Source organism: Camelus ferus, chromosome 8 (genome assembly GCF_009834535.1).
Source record: "Camelus ferus isolate YT-003-E chromosome 8, BCGSAC_Cfer_1.0, whole genome shotgun sequence".
NCBI lineage: Eukaryota > Metazoa > Chordata > Mammalia > Artiodactyla > Camelidae > Camelus > Camelus ferus.
This window is the reverse complement of record NC_045703.1, coordinates 45,252,774-45,273,854: the sequence shown is the minus strand read 5'-3', so window position 1 is coordinate 45,273,854 and position 21,081 is coordinate 45,252,774. Positions and strand designations below refer to the sequence as shown.

Sequence of the window (21,081 nt, the reverse complement as noted above, 5' to 3'; positions counted from 1 at the left end):
AGGGCCCGTACCTCCTTGAACAGCTTCGCCGGCACTGCCACAGCTTTTTCCTCTTCCAGGTAGGATGCCCAGCACCAAGCTTTCTTTCCTTTTGGAGGCAAACCTGAAAGCCAAGGGAGACAAAAATGACAGGATGTCCAGATCTGAGAAAGCAGAGTGGTAGGTATACTGCGACTTCTCGCTTCCCTAGCCACTCCCAGGCCTGGCTCGCCTCTTACTTCCATGGCTGGTATCTGCCAGTCACTTTTCCTGGCTCCTCTTCCAAAGAAATGAGAGCTAAGAAGTGAACTATGTGTATATCCAGGGACAAGGGTAGAAGATAGAAGAACTTAGTGGAACTTAGTGTAAATGAAGACGACGTAGTAGGAAGCCAAGATAGAACAGTATCATGGAAGCTACAGGAAGTGAGAGCTTCTGGACGCAGGAGGCTCAAAATGTTGTCCTAAGGGATCAAGAAGTTGAGGATCAAGAAAAGGCCAGAGTGCTAAGTGTTTGGGGACTGGCCGCTAATCCTGGAGAGGGGGGAAAAAATCAATGTATCAAGGGCCAGATCTTAAGCAGCAAAAGAACACGTAAGTGATAAATATCGAGGCAGCTCTTATCAACTTTATTTGGGATTAAGTTGACAAAAAATGAAAAATGAAAGAAAGAGTGTAACAACTTGACGGGCAGTAAAATTGGGGGAAAGGTATTTTAGGGGTGGGATCAGAACAGGCAGTGATGAAGCTCATGAAGGGGAAAACAGTGGAAGAACTCAAGTCGGGGAGAGACTGAAGGAGCAAGGTCACGGACCAGCCAGGGCCCTGGGAGTAGAACTGAAGGATAGAGGCAGAGTAACTGAAGATTATTTACTCCCTTTAATCTCCGTGACATAAAAATAGAAGGTCATCTCTGAAATGTAAAAGTTAGGCTGTCTGCTCACAGGTAGAAATATCTCAAAACTCTTTGAGGAATTAAGAGATGAATGAACGAAGAATGCAGCCCAGCCCTGAAGAGAAGCGCTGGGTTCGGGCCCCGTTTTGGAGGGACAATGTGGCTGGTGGGCTGGAAGTGGGGCTGTGCACGGTGCCATGAGCTAACAGGAAGGTCCCTGGGATACAGCCTAGTGCAGCACACAGAGGCGTCTATGGAGAGGACCCAAGGTCCATGACGAATAAGGCAGCCAGTTCATCCACCAAGTACTGAAGGGCAGGGCCCGAGGACGAGATTCCTCATGAGAATAAAGTGTTCCTTGAGGAACAAAGAAAGGAAAAACAGTGCCATGTCAGGAGGTTGTGATCGAGAAGAAACATTAAAAATCTATCATCTTAGGAAATGAACAAGAACAGAAGTTGTAGTAAAAGTGCTGAAGCAGAAGAAACCTACTTGATGGAAAAGTAAATAACGGAAAACAGTCTCAAGTTTGCCCTGACACTACTCAAAAGTTACTAATTTCCACTCTTCCCCCCCATCTACTTCTTATAAACTCTTTTATTGGCTCATTTAATCAAAGAAAACCGCCAAACAACACTTAACCTGCCAGAGTGTGCATGACAATTAAGACTAAAACGTCTACCTGGGTGAAACATGTTCGATTTCATAAAGCTGCAAGTAAAATCTTCCTCCCACCCACTCACCCTGCTTTAACACGGCCGTATCACCTCGCCGTTTCCTTCGGGCCCTCTGGGAGCCCCTCAGGATTCTCCCATCTTGTTTGTTCTCCTACAAGAAGGAAGAAAAGTTTACAGGTTTTAAAAAGTTCATGAAACTGGCACCAATGAAAAGCTAGAGAGCTGTCAGAAAGCATCATTTTTTCTGTACGGTTCTTCAATTTCACTTCATAACTTTTACAGAAAGTAAGAATATAGGTCACTTGAGAACTGTGTTGCTTTTGGCCTGAGGTCCTCACAAAATAAGAACATTTCCAAGAATTACACACTGTTAATAGTACAGATACTGCTCCCGCCTCCTTGAAACGCTTTTTTCTTCCAGCTCCTTGACCACTCTGTTCTGGTTTCCCTCGTACCTCACTGGCCCCTCTTTCTCAGCCCCCTTGCTGATGTCCTCCTGCAGTCCAGCCCCCTTCTCTTCTCTACTTCATCCCTCTCCCTAGATTTTAAAGATTACCTGTCTGCCAAACATCCCCAGTCTACACACCTCCAGCCCTGACTGCCTCCCTGACTCCACATCCATGAATCCAGATGCCTACGTGGGATCTTCACTTGGATGTCTAAAAAACCATCTCAAACTCAGGACAGCCGAAGGCCTCCAGATTCCACGTTCCACTCTTGGCCTTCCCATTCTCACGAAATGGCACAACTGTTCAAGCCAAAAATCTAGGGGTTAGCCCTAGTTTTTTTCTTTCCCTCACGCCCCCTGACAACCCTACCTCTAGCATGTATCCCAAGTCCACTGACTTCGATCTCGTACAGCCCTCTAGCCCTCTGGTCTCTTGCAATGAACTTCTAACTGGTTTCCCTGATCCGAGTCTTCCTCTCACATGTCAAAGCCAGAGTGATCATTTTAAAACATTAATCATATCAAAGTATCCTCTTGCCTTCAGCTTTCCAGTGGCTTCCCATCACACTCAGAATAAAATGAAAACTCACTGCTCTGGTTTAACATAAAGCCCTGGACCACACAGACATCTTCAGCCTCATCTTACTCCACTCTCCCCTAATCCTCAAAGCTCAACTACCTTGTCTTCTTTATTTCTTTAAACAAAACATGCTATGCATATTCTTTTTTCTTTCTGTGTGTATTTTTTTAATTGAAGTATAGTCAGTTTACAATGTGGTGTCAATTTCTGGTGTACAGCACAATAATAAAATAATGCCATTTGCAGCAACATGGATGGCCCTGGAGAATGTCATTCTAAGTGAAGTAAGCCAGAAAGAGAAAGGAAAATACCATATGATATCACTCATATGTGAAATCTAAAAAAAAGAAAAGACAAATGAACTTATATACAAAACAGAAACAGACTCACAGACATCTGTCCTTACCTTACAGACTTCCCTGGCATTGCCCTGGGCGGCTCCTCACTCCTAACTTTACGTATCAAGCTCCTTCTTATTATTCAGATCACACTGTCCATGCCACCCCTCCTGATAACCCAACTTAGAGCAGTCAGATAATCTTACTGCCCTACTGTAATTCTCAGCATCGCGCTTATCACAGGCTGACATTTCCCATTTATTTTATTTACTTAAGTTTTATTATTTATTAACAAGAAGGTAAGGTCCCTGAGAAGAGAGAGACTCTGTCCTGCTACCTTATTCATCCCTGCACTCCCAGCTCCCAGAATGGTGACTAGCGAACAATCGCTGCTCAATATTGATCTTAAGGAGAATGCTTTGAGACCTCCAAGTTCTCTTTTCATAGAGCTACTAATACTTTACAGATGAGATATTTATTGTTTAATTAGCACATTCTGAATGAGTTTTCCCCAAATATACCTGACATTTATCTGCCATTTTCTACCTACTCACATGGTTTTATGAGACGTCTGCAATTGACCAAAATGAGATTGGCATTTTGCTGTCGAGAGGAATTTAAAATTCACGTGTGGAACTGAAGGTTCTGCTACTGCCTCTCTCACCCCAACAATGAAGTCCAGGACCTCCTACTTCTTCACCCTGAGGAAGGGGGACTTATTATTCCTATTCTGAGATGAGGACAGCAACTCGCAGAGAGGGCAGCTAGGTAACTTGCTGACGGTAAAACAGAGTCCCGGAACCAGCATTTGAACTCAGGTAACTGGCTCCACAGCCAGTGCCTTGGACCACGGCACTCCCGGCTTCAGAAGCAGCCCCGCGAGCACTAACCATCTCGTCATCTCGCTCTTCCTCCTCCTTGGAGTCGGCCTTCAGAGATAACTTTGGCTTTTTCTTCCGACTACACTTAGGATCTTCCTCCTCGTTGTCTTCTCCCACGTCCCTTTCCTCCTTCTGATCTCTGTTGTATTTATGAACGCAAAAGAATGTCAGGAAACAAAACCTATCAAATATCTACATGTTGATTATCAACGCAAACATTATTTTTTAAAAAGTATGTAACTCCTAGGAGAAATGTGTATATATAAAAATATCACAGATAAGAGACACTTCAAACCAATATCACGCATGACACTGTCAAGGTTGAGAGTGGAAATTAGCTTATATGTTAACTTACATAATTAATTATTTATTAGAATCAGATAATTAATTATGTAATTTAAAAATGGGACCAGGCTACATGTGAAAAAGGTTCTAATAAGTTTTAAATTACTTGTCTTTCACAGCTGCCATCCATACTAATAAAAGAATCAACCACTGAGAGATATTCTAGTCTTCAGGGCAATTTTAAAGCTAAGTTCTAGCAATTATTAAGAATGCCAAGTCCAACTGAAAAAGGCCAAGTGTAACTTTGTAAAATATCAGTTGGCCAACAAAAACAGACGATTCCCAAGTCTGTGCTGATTAAAACACATGGGAAACTCCACTAAAACATAAATGTCAAGTCATTTATTTGTAGTAAACAATCATATGCAAGAAACACACTTTCTGGATGATAAGCTGACCTGGTCAGACAGTCCCCAAGTGGCAGTCCCTCACCACCATTGGTCACAGCTGTCTCGTAACCCTCAGTCTGTCCTGAGCTCAGCCACAACACAACTCACTACATTGCTCCCTGTGCCATGGAGCTGCTTCCCAATCAGGAAAAGCTTTACTCCAGCTGTGGAGTTTTAGCTCACTCGCCTAAGAACCCCCAAATATAAACAAGTGTTTCCATAAGCACCAGTATCATTAAAATGTGTACAGAGCCCAAAGAAACCTAAATGCTCTTGGCTAGGGAGCAATCCACTTAATGTAAACAAAAGTCTAAAGAAGGGGGCAGAGACATGACTGGGGTCACCAGGTCCAATAATGGGTACAAGGTCCAAGGGCCCCTGGGGGAAAGTCTCCGGGGGTGGGGGGAGGCATCTTTCGGTGACAGATGTCAGAGAGCAAGCACAAAACCTCTGTATCCCCAAGCACCGTGATCTTGGACTCTCAAACTCATTTTACAGATGGGATGGGGGCAAAAACCTACTTGTCTTTGAGATGCCGTGCACAGTTCTGGCTGCAATAGTTTCCTGCAGAAAGACACTCGTCTCCGCTGCCGTACTGGCAGCAGTTCTCACAGAACTGAAGGCCTTCCACTTTCACCGGATCTTTCAACCTGAAAGGCATCCCAGTCTTCTCAGAAAAGACTAGAAGATGAGAAGAAGGAGACAAAAAAATATATATAAAAAATAAAAATAAAACTGTGACAACAAACACTTAAAATACACGTATTTTTTTCTTCTAATAATTTTGTTAGCAACACAATAAAAGAATGATGTTTGTTGAATGAATGATCAAACTACAGCGTTTGGTGGGGAGAAGAGGATGGGCCCCATTGGCATCACCCGAATTATTTACATAACAAAAACCACCCTGCAGAAAAGATAAGCAGAAGCTTGTCTGAGTAAAATGAAGACAATCTCACGGTCACTAAATTCAGAAGATGAAACCATCCATATATAGACTCTTATGCAGCGGTATCTTTTTGACAATTTGTTAAAAGGGTTATCTACGTTATATCATGTTTTACTTAATGGGCCAAAGCAACGTTTTTCTCGTCTACTTTTAATGCAGCAGGTCTCCCGAATCCATGCCATCCACAGGAGCTCACGTTTCCTTTCACCTGAATCACTAGGCTGGCTGATCAATCATTCAGCAAACATTTATTAGGCACCAATTTACGCTAGACACTGATAATGACAGCACAGACCTTGCCCAAGAGAGCTCACAGTCTAGGAGAGAAGACAGGCAAGAAAACCGGCATTTATAATAGAATGTGATGCATGCAATAATTGAAGTATGAACAAGGTCCAGAAGTAGCACAGAGGCAGAGGTGACTCATCCGGCCTGGGGGGAGGTCAAGGAAAGACTTTTCTGATATAAAGCCTCAACAGGGGTTCGAAGGCCAAGGAGGAATTTACCAAATGGACAAAGAGAGAAACGGCATCCCAGCCAAGAGAAACAGCACAAGCAAAGGCAAGGAAGCATGAAACCGCACGGAGTTGGGAGAGTTTGATGTAATTCAGTGCTGCTGGCCCCGCCAGAACACAGCGTTCAAAGAACAGAACAGAGAACAAAGAGACAAAGCAAGCAGGTGGGTGCGGGTCACCCAGATCTTTGCTAGAGACAATAAGAAATTGGTGAAGCATCAGATAAGCAATCTATGTAAGTTCCTCTGACTTCGGTGTGCTGGATAAATTAGGGGAAATCAGAAGCAGAGTGATTCTTTAGGATACGTCTGCAGTAGTTCAGGTGAGAAGGGATCAGGGTCTAAGTTAGGGCAGTGGCAGTGATAATAGGCAGAAAAGGCCAGATCCAAGACATACTTAGGAAATAAAAACCAAAAGGATTAAGTAACAGGCTGTGGGGCTGGGGGAGAACAAATTCAGGATGACTCCTAGATTTCTTGCTTGTCCGTGGGGTGGGTGGTGCTACCGTCAACTGATATGCGGGCTACAGAAGAAAGAGCAGGTTGTGGGGAGGGGAGAAAGAAATAGAAAATGAATTGCATTTCAGACATGTGGAGTTTGAGGTACCTGTGGGACATCCAGGTGGAGATGTCCAGTAGGCAGGTGGAAATACGGGCCTGGAGCTCGGGGGAGAGGTCGGGGCTGGAGATATAGATTTAGGAGTCATCAGCATATAGGTGTTAGTTACAACCATCGGAGTAGATGAGAAAAAAGTGGCAGGCTTTTGGCTAATATCACCTGGGTAGGCTATGACAACATGGTAATACTTGATAATTTCCAATTAACTTTGTGCTATGACAGATCTGGCATTAGAAAAGAAGACAGTTTCAAGTTATTTAAAAATATAAAAGCTGGTTCCATATCAGTTTCATTATAGAAATTTACCTAAGAATATGTGACAAGACGATCACCCAGGATTTTCAAAGTTGCAGCCTATTATAAAACCTTAGATGTTCTTACTGTAAAATTCTCCAAAGAAAGAAATGGCCATCCAGATGACCCATTCTTACCTTCTTGCGCAGTTGGTACCATCCAGGTTGTAGTAGCTGTTGCTTTTTTAACATTTTCCATCTCACTCTCATCTGTAATAACTTCCAGGGCTCCAAACTCATTTACGCGAAACTATCGACAAAGGTAGAAAGAGGCAAAATTTACAAAAGTGCTCAGAAGAGTCATCATTTAATGGCTGGTACAATTTTTCAGCAAGTGAATTAGGTTTTAAAAGTTAATTTAAATAATTCTATCTAGATCAGCTCACTACCACTATTAAGCGCCTTACATTAACCAATTTTGGAATTCTGGGAAGCAAGAATAGAACAAAGCAGCAACACGCTCCTTAAGGACACAAACAACCACACCTGAACCATCCTGTGGAGTTGCCAGCTCACTGATACGGCTTGTAACTTCAAACACTATTTTTTTAAATTTTGCTAAAATTTCTTTTTCTTATTTCATATCACTGCTTATTTAATCATCAAAGTTAAGTATAAGGAGAATTACTGTTTTCCCAGGAATCAACCTGTCTCACCCCAGTTCACCTAGTTTAAAGAAAAGGAGTGCTGCTATTCTGGAAATTACGACCTTTGCATTCCTAGCCTCATATTCCAAGATGTAAACAAGGACGGCTGAGCATGAGTCACGGGTCCTCCGGCCCCACACTTCCTCTTTCACCGTTCTTTAGAGTTCTCCTTTCTAACCAAGTCTCCTAGCTCGTGGCCAATTTTATTACTAAAAAGTAAGGGTATTTTGATTTCATGGACATTTTGACTCCAAATATTGAAAATTTCCTCTCACCTCCCAGAAAGCCTCAAACCAAATATTCTTCTACAATTTCTCAGACATCCTGTATATGTGTTGAAGGCTTTTCACTACTACCTGTGTGCAGGGAGGGGCCCCATCCTCCCTGAAACAGCTAACTTTACTCTCACATTCATGAAGTTCAAAGTCATTCGGTATTTCTTTTGTTTTTCCATAAAACAGAATGACTTTAGAGATCTAACTTTAACAGGGGATGAAGAGCTAGACAGCTCAAAATTCAAAAGGATTATAAAACTTTTTGCTTAAAGTTTCTAGATCTCTCACAGAAATATATATGAGCATGCAAATATGCAGTATTTAAATGAGGCCTTCCATTTCTTAATCTAAAAATTTATTTAATCAGCATGCCAACAGAATGATCTATTTTACCAAACCAGATGCACACTACAAGCCAGAAAAATCTTAAGCAAAAACTACACCTTTCTTATTAACTATTCTTTCTACCAGGTGAAAAGAGCACCTTAAACAATTTTCTGCACATAGTCCATCATCAGTAAAAAGCTTTCTAGACTGAACAAGCTGAAACAGTTAAGGAAAGTGAAAATGTTTTCTCCCTGTTATACACTCCAGATGCAAGTTCCCACGTAAAATGTATATACTAAACCTAGTGGGTTCACCTAAAAATGTCAGTTTAGGAGGTGGTAAAAAGTCAATTGGAAGGGAAAGAGCTAAAAATAACTTTACTTTTGGGGAAAAAAATAATTTTTAAATGATCAACTCTGAAAACAGAATATTTCAAAATAAAGCTGACAGTACCATCTACTGGGCAATAGTAGAAAAACCAAGCCATCATGATTATTAATGAACGATATTTAAAAATTTGGCAGAAAATCAATTCTGAATGAAAAAATTTTTAAACTGGCATCAGCCCAGGTAAGCAGTTCTACTTTTATTATATGTTGATGTTAAACTTTTCTGACAAATGGGAAACATGGCGAATAACACCAAACGTTTACATCACACAGAAAGTCTCCCATGGTTTAAGGTTCCACATTGCTGTTCACTACAAACCACCCTGGCACTTCAAATGCTGGGAAAGAGAACACTGCTGAGTGAAAACTTGAAATAAAAAATCAGACTATGACACTTGGAAGCTTTAGGCTCAAATACTTTCAAAGTTAAAAGGTAGTATTTCCATAATATAACATTTAATCCCAGTTATTTTCTCCTTCTCCTTCTCCTAATAGTTATTGCCAGTAAGTGATCTACAGTCTAAGCACAAAGTAAAGATGCAATGGCATTTAAAGACACAGTTACCTCCTGTAAGCCAGGGACCCATGAATGGACTTTAGAGGCTGATAAATCCCATGACATATATGCAAAATTATTGTAAAGGCACATATATTTATCTGGGGATAGGATTCATAAGTTTTATCATATTCTCAAAGGCATCCTATAACCTTAAAAAAAACTTAAAAGCATCTACTCTAATCCAAGTTACTTTATCTCAAAAGTAAGCTCAAAGTGTTTTCAAAGTATACCATCATATGCAAAAAGACATAGGGATCAATTCTTTTTCTGACTTCACAATTTGGATTTCTTGTTTCTTCCACAATATTACTATGGTTATAAAAAATGTTGGGCAACATAGGTTGTTAGTTAGGTGTTGCTGACATGACTGAGTTCCACAGATGGAATTCCAGAAAGACTGACACATTTCCTAACATTTTTTCTCCAATAAAACACTCAGGTTCTGAAATTGGTAATGCTTTTATGAATGATGCTGGAACCATGGAAACTTAATATGATCACTTTCAATTCTTTTTTTTTTTAAGTTATTAGTTCTTTTAACCTAGATATCTAAAAAGCACTATAAAAAATTAGCAAATGACTCCATTCTACAAACAAGAATGTCAAAATTATAAACTTTACAAAAGGGCTTCATTAAGCAAATCACACACATCAGCTGACAATGTCACTCATTCTGCTAGTGGATACATCCAGGTCAATCAGAAGATTACTATATGCCTGAAATACATAAGGGGTTGTAAAGGTTTTGTTTGTTTGTCTTGGCTTAAACCGCCGTTAGGTGATTCATTCTCCTCCTTATTTTTGCTTGTAGAGGCAAAGATCTTTTGTCTATTTTTGCCCGTCTTTAATAGTAGATCATTAAAAGAGACTGCTGAGGTTACTATTTTTATTACTTTCTATGTTGACATGAGAGTTCTACTTACCAATCTGTTTTAAGGGCAAAGATATTTAATAACTGAACTGTTTTGAGTGTCAGTCAAGACAAGGTACCCTGCACTAAGAGCGCAGTGAATTTTCCAGTTGGATTTCTGCATCGCTGCTGCTGGGTCTTGCTCTCCCTTAAGTGGCAACTATTCTTACGAGATAAGATGCTATCGCTCTCAGGAGTGTACCTACATTTTACTGAGGGACTCCAGGAGACTAAATCTTTATGACCCAGAGGAATAATTCTCTGCAGATAAATTTCAGACATCATAAGAAGTTCGGGTAGAGAAATCGTTTAGGGACAGCAAACCCTACCATGAACCTTCCCACGAGCCTTATCGCTTAGTTGCCTGCCTGATCTTACAGCTGGCCTTGATATTAATCTACAAACACCAGTTTAAGTTTTAAAGAAATAAATTAGGCAATGGTAATGTTTCCAAAGCTTGTTTAAGCAACAATGTCTTGTTAATGACTATAACATTTTCAAGAAGGCCAGTGGACACTTGTCGTTCTCTCCTATCACTGCATTTCGGATGCTAGTCCCTCTCCTGGAGGTCCTCTTCTCTCCCCCGTCCCTGCCCCCGAAAGTCTTCACACAAACTCCTACCTATTTTCAGGCACCTAAAGCTCACATGACATCTGCTCCCAAAGCCTTCCTGATCCCTCCAGCTAAAGTAACACCTCTTCTAAATTGCTGTAACATTTTCCTCTCATCTCTTTTGATATAAAAACATTTCTCTTGTTAGACTGTAGTATAGCAGTGGGAAGAGAATTTTAAAATCAGAAAAGGCTGGTTGTTAAGACCCGGTTCTGTCAGTAACTACCTGACCTTGAGCAAGTGACTTAACCACCCCAGGCCTCTGTTTCCCCATCTGTAAACGGACGACAGTGACAGAAACTACCTCAAGTGGTTTAAACACGAGAATTAAATGAAAAGATGGAGCAAGTTCTCTATTCTTTCCGCTACTGCACCCAAATCAGGAGCCTGTGCGCTGTGTCAGGTAAGGGCTGGTTAGACCAGTGTCAAGAGGGGAAAGGGGATTCCAGCAACAGGAAACAGTAAAAGCGACCAAGATGGAATGCCTTCAACTAGCTGCCTGGACTGGGAAGGGAACCGGAAGGCACGGAGGAGTGAAACAAGATGCAGCTGGAGAGGAAAGCAGGGGCTAGGCCACCAAAAAGCTTCTGTGGTAAACTTACGGGGCTTGAACTTTACCACCACAGATGCAGGAAACTGCTAAAGGATTTTGAGCAGAAGAGTAATATAAGTTGATTGGCCAGCAATCATGAGGCTCTTACAGGGAAAAATTCTTTCAAAACAGCAATAAACTGAAGCATATAAAAACCTGTTCCAGCGAAAAAGAATGCAACAATGAATATATGCATGTTCATGTATAACCGAAAATTTGTGCTCTACACTGGAAATTGACACAACATTGTAAACTGACTATAACTCAATAAAAAAAAATTAAACAAAACAAACAAACAAGCAAAAAAACCTGTTCCCATGATAAGACCCTGACCGCCACGTACCAGCCGAATGAACTTCAGTTGGCTGTCCCAGGGATGGCACATCAGGAAACCCACATGCCTTTGCCCATTAAAAAGAGAAGCTTCCAGAGTGTAAAACAAGCAAAGCATGATGTGAGAGAGTAGATTTCATGATTTATTCAACGTTCTTTCCAATAACTTAATTGTGAAAAATCGATTTCTCAATCACACCTCTTAAACAACTTAAATTTTAATATTAAGAGCAAGCGAATTAGAAATTCTAAGTAATATAATCAACTGGCTAGTCTCTGAGCCTCCACAGATAAAAAGGATTATAAAGTAGAAAATATTTTTTAAATATTTTTTTAAATCAAACTGTCAACAGCACATAAAGTGAACTGGATACATGGCAATTACCCAGGTAATTAGATGAGCCTAAAAGTCAAATCAAATAACCCAGATTATAATACCCACTAAGTGGCTTAATTACCTGATTACCTTAATAAAAGTAATAGGTTAATTCCTAAAATCCATTACTTAGAAAACCTTAAGGCAATCTAAATTTCTTTAGGGATGGAGACTTCACTCCATCGTCAAAACTTAACAGAACAAAAATGACAAATTTCATCATCCACCTGACACACACACAAAAAGCCACTCAGAAGAAAAGGGATAAAGATGTATATGAAAAATAAGAGACAGAAGCAATCAAAAAAAAAAAAAAGCAGTTTACAAAACATACCATGAAGCAGTAAAAGATACAATTTAAGTGCTTTACATATATTACTTTTTTCAATCCTATGACCACCTTATGACCTAAATCCTATATCCCATTTTATAGATAAAAATTCTGAAACTTAGAATTTAAGTAATCTGACAAAGCTCATGTAGCTAATACATGGCTGACACTATCAGAATCTGGAACAGCTTTTCTTTCTCAAAAATTTCAGCACTCCGGTTCTATCATATTTAATCCAGATGAACATTTGGAGAATGTTAGAGCAGATAAAATCCTTGGTATTCATTTAATTCCTTATTTTACCAAAGAGGAAACTGGATCCAAAGAGATTAACTGACTTGTTCAAGGTCACACAGAACTAAAACTAAAAACGAAATCTCATCTCCAGATTTCACTAAATCTCACTGCAGTGTTTTTGTTAAACTAAACTCAGATATGTTGGCACACTGCACTTAATTAAACCTAAACCAACTAAAATCTAAGTAGTTTTCTTCCAATAAGAGGCAAACTGTCCAAATATCACCACTGAGGTCTTGAACTAGGACAGTTTTGGCTCAACTCAGATACTTGCCAAGTAGCCACTAAAAGGGACTGAACTCCAAGACGTCAGTATTAGGGGGCAGGAATTTCTATATTCAAGACAGGCCAGAATGCCAAGCATTACCAAGGCAAGCCAAGAGACAGCCAGTTAGGGAGACAGGAAGTTCAAATACCTGAATGACCAAGTACAAACACAAAGTCCAAAGGGCCACAGGCAGGTTCAAGGTCCCAGAGACAGGATCAGAGCAAAAGCAAGTCAGAAATGAGGGGTGGGAGCGGCAGCTTTCCAGGTAGGGGCTTGCACAACCCTGCACCATGGTGCAGCAGATGTGGTCCTGGGGTGGCTGCAGGGGGCTGGGGCAAAGGGGCTGGGTGAGCACCTAGGAAAGGAGCGGACTGAAGCACTGCTCTCTGAGGGAGTTCTCATCTACAGGAAGGACCAGCTTCTGAACAAGGGATTAGATAAAAATCCATATTTAAGAGCTACAGTATAAACAAAGGGGGTGAATAGTACTGTTTATTCAATATTTAACATTCCCCACTTTTTAAATAAGACAATTCTTCACAGGGAATGTGGTTTTTCCCTTAGTTATAAAGCCTATTACTACAAAACACACAAAGCTAGGTCTTCTAAGTCCGCTGCTTTTACATATATTGGCCATCATGACAGAGTAAAAACTGAAATGATCTTCCTTGAAACTATACATTAATTTCTACCTAATGAGTACAGACTGCAGAAATATTCTTTAGTCTCCTCCCCCAAGTGACAAAGGCTTCTGCCAATCCACCAGCAGTTCATCACCATGAGATGCTAAGGACCATGCATTGTATAAAACCAAAATCACTATGCTTAATTCTGTTAACTCTTATTTCACGTATGTGCTCACATTCATCTTAGTAATAATCAAAAGCAAAACAAAAAAAAAACAAAACAAACACACAAGCAGAGATACACACACATACAATTTTATGTAATAAAGACAGTTTACCTTTAAGTCACTTCCTGGTAAGGTACCTACTCCATCTTTCCAATCCATGACACTGAATACATCAAACTCCTGGCCACTTGTGCTAGAGGCAGACTCAGTCATGATGTATTTTTCAATCTGGAAAAGGGGAAAAAATGCATATCACTAAATATTCTACATACAATCAGTTGTTATTTTAGTGGTCATTCCTTCAGTTTCCCTAAATTACATAATTTTCTTAATAACAATATCCCATATCCACAGATATAGAAATAACTACTTCAAAAATGTCATGAACATATTTTCTAGTATAATTCATAGTAAATTACAGAAGATAATATTAATAAAAGTTCTAAGGTAAAAAGGTGTCACAGTAAACTTTTGCTATTGTTAAAAAGAAAAGGAATACATTGTCTCATAGCATATCCACTTAAAACAAAAAATCATGACATATGGATAGAATTCTTCACCCTCTAAAGAGTTTTTTTTTTCCTAATACTCTGACATTGAAAAGAGATTAGATATAGATAAAGGATAATATCCAACATAAAATACTGAAAAAGAAAAAAGAGGTCATTTAGATAAAAAAGAAATGAAAATTCAGTCCATTATTGACTGCTATCTATGCTAAATTTGTAATTAAGTTTGTTCTATCGATACAATGAATACACAGTGTGACTAATTCTTTCAATAAATGGATTTGTTAAATTCAGTTGAAATATCTGCTATGTTGATGTTCTGGGAAATAGGAAAACAGTCTAAAAATGTACAGCAAACACAATAAGGCTATGATAAGATAACAAATTTGGCTAACTACACTGTGATAATGCTTTATTTTCAAAAAGATTTCAAAACAAACTTTTTCATTATCATGTATCACTGATGGTAGTCTTAATACAGTTACTCTGAGACTTTTGTCTGTGTGGCATGGGATATAACAAATAAGTAATTTTGCTGGTGTCACTGACAGGTGATCAAAGATCAATGGGTCCTAAATCTAAATGGAAGTATCAGTATGATTTCATGATGCATTTTATATTTAGAAAATATGCATATTTTCTAGCTTTGTCCACTCACACACTCTAAACCACCACCAATCGACAGCAATGAACAGTCCTTGCAGATACTAAATACTATATATAAAATAGATAAACAAGTTTCTACTGTATAGCACAGGGAACTATACTCAGTATCTTGTAGTAACTTATGGTGAAAAGAATATGAAAACAAATATATATATATTCATGTATGACTGAAGCATTGTGTTGTACACCAGAAACTGAAACAACACTGTAAACTGACCTTACTTCAATTTAAAATTAATTAATTAATTTAAAAAACTCAGTAGTGAACAGTCTAGTGCTCAGACTGTGTCTCTAAATATCGTTTCTCTCAGGTCTTCCCAGAGAAGGAGCTGATTTCTGCTTGGTGACAGGAAACGTGCATGATGAGCCTGGAATATCCTGTCAAATAAGCAAGGAAGCTATCAAACACAGCAGAGGTCATACTAACAGGACTCAGAAGCCAAAATGAAAAGGTTTCTGTTGCCCAAAGTAAGCACACTAGCTGTAGTGAACTGAAACACATCAAATAAGTTCAAATTCATGAGTTCATAACAACATTCCAAACCAACCAAGAACACCTCACTGATCCCCTTTTGAGGCTACAAGGGAACCAACTCATTACTTGGAAAAAGAGACAAGGATTCATCCTGCCTATATTGCATAAGAGCCATGAGAACTGTATCTAAGGGTAACCAAATTGTTGGTGAGAGGAAGTTTCTCTCTCTTTAAAAAAAAAAAAAAAAAAAAAAAATCCTTGCTAGTAAACAAAGAAATAACGATAGAACTGAAACAACCATTTGGAAACATTAAAATAATGGCTCTAGACAACAACCATCAATGTCTTCTAAGAATACCAATCCAACACCATCTATGAAGTAGTCCTGCCAGGAAAAAGCTAAATCAAACCTGATGTAAGTATCAAGTCTATTTACAGGAAATATCAGAGTCAAAGGAACATGGGAAATCACACCACAAAGATATGAAGAAGCAAAATTCGGACTGTCAGAAACTCTTCAGCAATATTTCTCAAAGCGAGGTCCATGGATCCTGGGAACCCTGAGAACTTTTCAAAAGGTGCAAGAAGTCAAAATTATTTTCATAAAAACACTACCACATTATTTGCCTTCTTCATTACACTGGTATTTACACTGATGGTGGATAAAACTGCAGGAGCAGGGGCACCCAGGTGAGGTAGCAATCATTCTATTCTTCACTCCCGTGCACTCACAGGAAACAAATGTCAGTTTCACCAAAGACCGTCTTTGATGAAGTAAAATAAAACATATTATTAAGTTTTGATATTTGAATATATATCTTTTCAATATTCTGTGTGATGAAACAGAAGTATGCATAAAACACTCATGCATGGCAAAGTACCATGGTCATCTCAAGGAAAAGCACTTGTGAATTGTTTGAGATGCAAGCTGAACAAGCTGCTTTTAATCTGACTTTTATTTAAAAAATTATGTTTATTCAGGTTTGGGTATTTGGCAAATATTTTGTTAAAAATAAATGAAGTGAGCCTGACACGTCATGGAAAACACTGACAGCATTTGTTGCTAATGAAGCAATTCGAGCATTTTGGAAAAATTTGTATCTACCACCATGAGCTTGACAGTTTCCCAGCAGCGAAAGACTTTTCTAAGGCAATGGGTGGTAATATTTATGAGTATGATTTTTTCAATATTTCATAAAGAAATAAGTCAACATTTGGAAAATCTGCATAACTCAAGTGAAGGAGTATTTTCCAAACAACCAATGCTTGAAGTTTCAAAATTATGCATGGCTGAAGGATCCATTCAAAGGGCAAAACAGACCAATGGATTTTAATGTAACAAAGTATAAAAAGCTCATTATTAGGTTTCAAACTGCATACTGCAACCCACCTGTAAGAAACTACCACATGTCAAGTTTTGGTGTAATATTAAAGAAGAATACCATCATGAAATGAAAATTTTCAAATATCCCTACCTTTTCCAACCCCGTATCAGTGTGAAGCAGATTTTCTTCATATGCTTCAACCAATACAACATATTTCAACAGACTGAATGCATAAGCAGATATAAGAATCCAACTATCTTCTACTAAGCAAACATTAAAGACATTTGCAAAAATCTACCAGTGTTACTTCTCTCACTTCTTTTAAATTCTGGAAACTATGATTGTATTTCACAAAAAATATGCTAATATACACCAAGGTAATGGGCTTACTATTGTTATAAATAAATAACAAATAAATAACCAATATATTTTAATTTCTAATGCAATAAATACATATCTCTATATATATAGATACATATAAAACCCACACAAACAATAGCTCTTTGGGTTTTTCATTTTTTAGAGCAAAAAGGAGACCTGTATCCAAAAAGTCTGAAAGTCACTGCTATACAAAATTATAAACTTATTTTCTGCACACAAAAAAAATATAAAAAATAGTAACAAATGAAAGAGGAAATTTGAAATTTAGATTGAGATTTAGCAGACATATTAACCAATCACAATACTGCATTTCACAGATCTTGTTTTGACCCTGATTTAAACTATCAAAAAGATTATTAGATAGGAGGGGAAGTATGAATACCAACTGACTATCTGATGATATTAGACAAATATCACTGCTTTTTTTTTAGAGGAATGATGACGGCATGTACATTTAAGAGGGAGGTCTTCCCTGTATTTGAGAGATATTAACTGAAATTGTGAAATGAAATTATATACTTCAAGGAAGTTACTATAAATCAATCAAGGGGTAAAGTGGTGGAATAAGACTGGCAATGTGTTGGAAACTGTGTGAAGACAAGAGAGGGCCTGGTTATTATACTACATTCTACATCTTGGTTCTTTTTCCTACGACTTAGAGTAAACAGGAAAAAAAAAAACCTGTATTTCTTTGAATCATAGCTATCTTCTATTGGTGTTTACTAGATGCTTCAATATTCTTTCTTCCTTTATCATTAAGACTTAATCCTCAAGAGAGGAACTAGGTTGTAAAGGCCTGAGGAAGAATTAATCAAGAATTAGTGAAACCATGAAATGAATTAAGACTCACACTTAAGTTCTCTACAACGCCCACCTCACTAAATAGATAAAGATCAGCCATAAAACTGGCTTCCCTATTAAGTAATGTAGGAGTCGCAACTCTTTCCTGATAAGACAGCAGAGTGACAGAACAATTTTCCCCGATGGATAAACTAGGTAAAACCTGAGTGCTCCTTTAAAAAGAAAGATTTTACTACTCGTTGTATACACTGCCATTTGCTCACCAGGTACTCAGTGTCAGACTTTTCGATTTATGAATTCAATCTCACTTTCCTCCAGAAAAGGATTCAAAACATCAGACAATTTACACATATGATTTCACGTACTTCTTTCTCACAGAAAGATGGGTTCTATCACGCCTCTAGTCAACACTGAAGAAAAGTGGGTTGCAGAGCTCAGTAACTCACCCAAAACCGTATTTGGTGGCATAGCCAGGATTTAAACCCAGGTCAGTCTGATTCCAACCATGGGCTTTCTTCCTTAACCACTGTCTTGTCCTGTCTCAAAGTCTTATCCCCTCTGAGAATCTGGCTAGACCTACTTTTCCCTATTCAGTCCTTGGAACATGGCAAATCCAGAAACCAGTTTACTAGTCCAAAGTTCTTGATTTATATAGATCAGTAGTACAGTCTGTATCCTTTTAATAAAATACCATCGAATATATGCTCCTTAACAAAAATGTCATTAAGACATATATTCAACACAAATAAATTTTTGGTATTTTCCTATCTAAAACCCATAATGTATGACAATTCCCAACAGCAAAATCCTGTCTGTGCATAGAAGGAGGAATAGAAAATAGAAAAAAATCTAAGAGCTATCTCTGTACAAAAGCTGTAGTAAATGTTCACTACGTACTTTAGGAAATACTTAGAATACGTGTTTGCTATATAAAACCCTGGCAATGTTACATCGTATTCTCTGCTTATAAGCACATATCTAAAATTTGTAAAACTTGTTTCCATCCATTGTTTCATTCTAAGGCTTGTGGGCATTCTGTATAAAATATTACAGCATAAAAATATTCACTACATTGTCCTTCCCATTATGTAATTTTGAAGCCACTGGACACTTTCACTGTCACAAGAAGTCTGAATAGCTAAGGCAGATCAGGTGTTTTTTTTACCATCTCCTAATCAGGTAGAACCAGCAACCAACATCATTTTAATAGAAGCTGCTTTTATGACCGCCTAAGTCTTCTTCCTTTTTCGTTTTCCGTAAGTGTTCACATTTGTATACAAACATACAAAGCCCTTCCACTTCAACAAATCATGTTTCTAAGAGTTAAGCGATTTTTTACTAATACTTAGAAATGCTATGTTTTGTATTTTCTTTAATTTTCACCTGGCACTGCTCCATCACCCCATTTGTAACCTCTACTCCATGGGCCTGAAAAACAGGTAGATAATAGTCACTTACAAAACAAGTCACAAACAGTATTTCTCATTTTGCATAAAATCACATCCCAAATTTCTTGTTAATGAGGCTAAGATTTCCTAAGGAAGTATTTTAAATGTGTACCATGATAGGTCTCTGTGTTATCAGCCAAGATATACCATTTTCCTCCTAACCTCTTCTAAATTCTAATGGTCCCCAGCCACTGCTGATGTCAAAAGGGACAGCTTTGGAGTTCACATACCCAGCAAACGCACCAAAGTGGCTTTTGATTCCCACTCACATATCTCACCACTGACAATCCAATGTGCTCCCACCAATGTCCATGGCAGGTGTCTCATCAAGGAGCTGATAACTTTACTGAAGGTGGAGACCATTACGTTGGCACCAATGCAATGTATCACACTCCCAAAGTCCCTCTTTTGTGAAACTTTCGCTTCTACTCACCTTTATTACAATCTTCTTGCCCAAAGAATTCAACAAAAGGGCTGGAGGACAGACTAAGTGACATTTAACGCTGTCCTCAGAATGACCTCCTGTACCTGTCTCCTGCACCACTCCTTGTCCCTAAACCAAAGCTGTGCAACCTGACTCTCCCTTGGGATTGCATATCTAACGGATGAACTTCCTCACTCTCCCATGCAAAGAAATGCCTGGAAACCCTAGCCTACCACATAACACTACTAATCTAGAAATATCAGGTAGTGATGAAACTAGCTAATATCTTACATTAAAAAAAATCCTATGTTACAAGTACATGGAGAGGCAGGCCCTCTCGTACACTGATGGTGGCATGACAAGCTGAAACCAGCTCTATGAAGACCAACTTTCAAGAACATATTCTCCAGTTCAGCACTTCTGCCTTAGAAGCGCATCCTACAGATACTTGCATGTATGTATAAAAAGTGTAAGAGGTGATTCACGGACCACAGCACTGTTCAGAATGTCAAAAAATTGGAAACAACCTGACTGTCCATCAATAAAGGACAACGTGGTACATCCATACTATGGTATAAAAAGCCACTGTAGAAAAATAATGAGGAAACTCTTTACATTCTGATATAGATAGAGTTCCAAGATGCTATTAATACTACTAATTTCACACAAGGTATAAAAATGGCATGGCACCATTTGTGTAAAACACATGGGGATATATAAATATGTGGATTGTTTATACAGGCAAAGACTATCTTTACAAGGATTTGTCAGAAGCTGGTGACACTGGCTACCTCCAGGAAGGGGCAATGGTTGGCTGAAAGACGACCATGGAAGGGAACCTTCCCTCTGGGCACCCTTTTGTACCTGTTGAATGTTTTTTTCCTTAAAAAAATTTAAAAAAATATGTTTTAAAATCTTGTTTCATATTTATTTAAAATACTCTACGTTATAAAAGGCATCTCTTCTTATGGAAATACTTAGTTTTTTTATTGATGCCAACAACAGAAGCTGCAGCCTAGAAGTCACTAAGGGAAATCAACCTCCCCAAAGCTCTTGTGTCATTTAACTAGTAGGTACTTAACTATATATGCAAATATGTCAGCTCCACAGATGGATGAGAAGAGAAAGGATAGGGTTCACCTCTCTACAACTCAGGTGTCAGAAATATACAGCAGATCCCTGGCATTTGCAGACTATTTACGGTTTCTACCATCCCTGAGTGGCAGTTGAGGTTCCTGTGACATTTAATAACTTGCCATTCTGCAGAGACATGACTCTGAACCACACACACTGTGAGCTGAGGGGCCCGGCCAAGGTGCAGGTGAGCTCTGGGTCAGAGTGCCTAGGCTCAGTGCTACGGCCACTGTGAACAAAGCG

General features: G+C 38.8%; 1 protein-coding gene across 5 annotated transcripts in view; it reads right to left on the bottom strand.

The window, feature by feature from the left end:
* Nucleotides 1-21,081, bottom strand: part of L3MBTL3 (L3MBTL histone methyl-lysine binding protein 3) — a 108,693-nt gene that overhangs the window by 73,174 nt on the left and 14,438 nt on the right. For 4 of the 5 annotated variants that reach the window (XM_032484900.1, XM_032484902.1, XM_032484901.1 and 1 more), the window contains exons 3-9: nucleotides 13,787-13,903; nucleotides 7,045-7,156; nucleotides 6,602-6,676; nucleotides 5,053-5,212; nucleotides 3,807-3,936; nucleotides 1,617-1,701; nucleotides 12-103 (exon numbers count right to left, since the gene is read on the bottom strand). In XM_032484900.1, the coding sequence (XP_032340791.1) occupies nucleotides 12-103; nucleotides 1,617-1,701; nucleotides 3,807-3,936; nucleotides 5,053-5,212; nucleotides 6,602-6,676; nucleotides 7,045-7,156; nucleotides 13,787-13,888 (756 nt within the window). In that variant the 5' untranslated portion in view covers nucleotides 13,889-13,903. The remainder of the gene's footprint in view (nucleotides 1-11; nucleotides 104-1,616; nucleotides 1,702-3,806; nucleotides 3,937-5,052; nucleotides 5,213-6,601; nucleotides 6,677-7,044; nucleotides 7,157-13,786; nucleotides 13,904-21,081) is intronic. The other variant, XM_032484903.1, reaches the window with a different exon arrangement.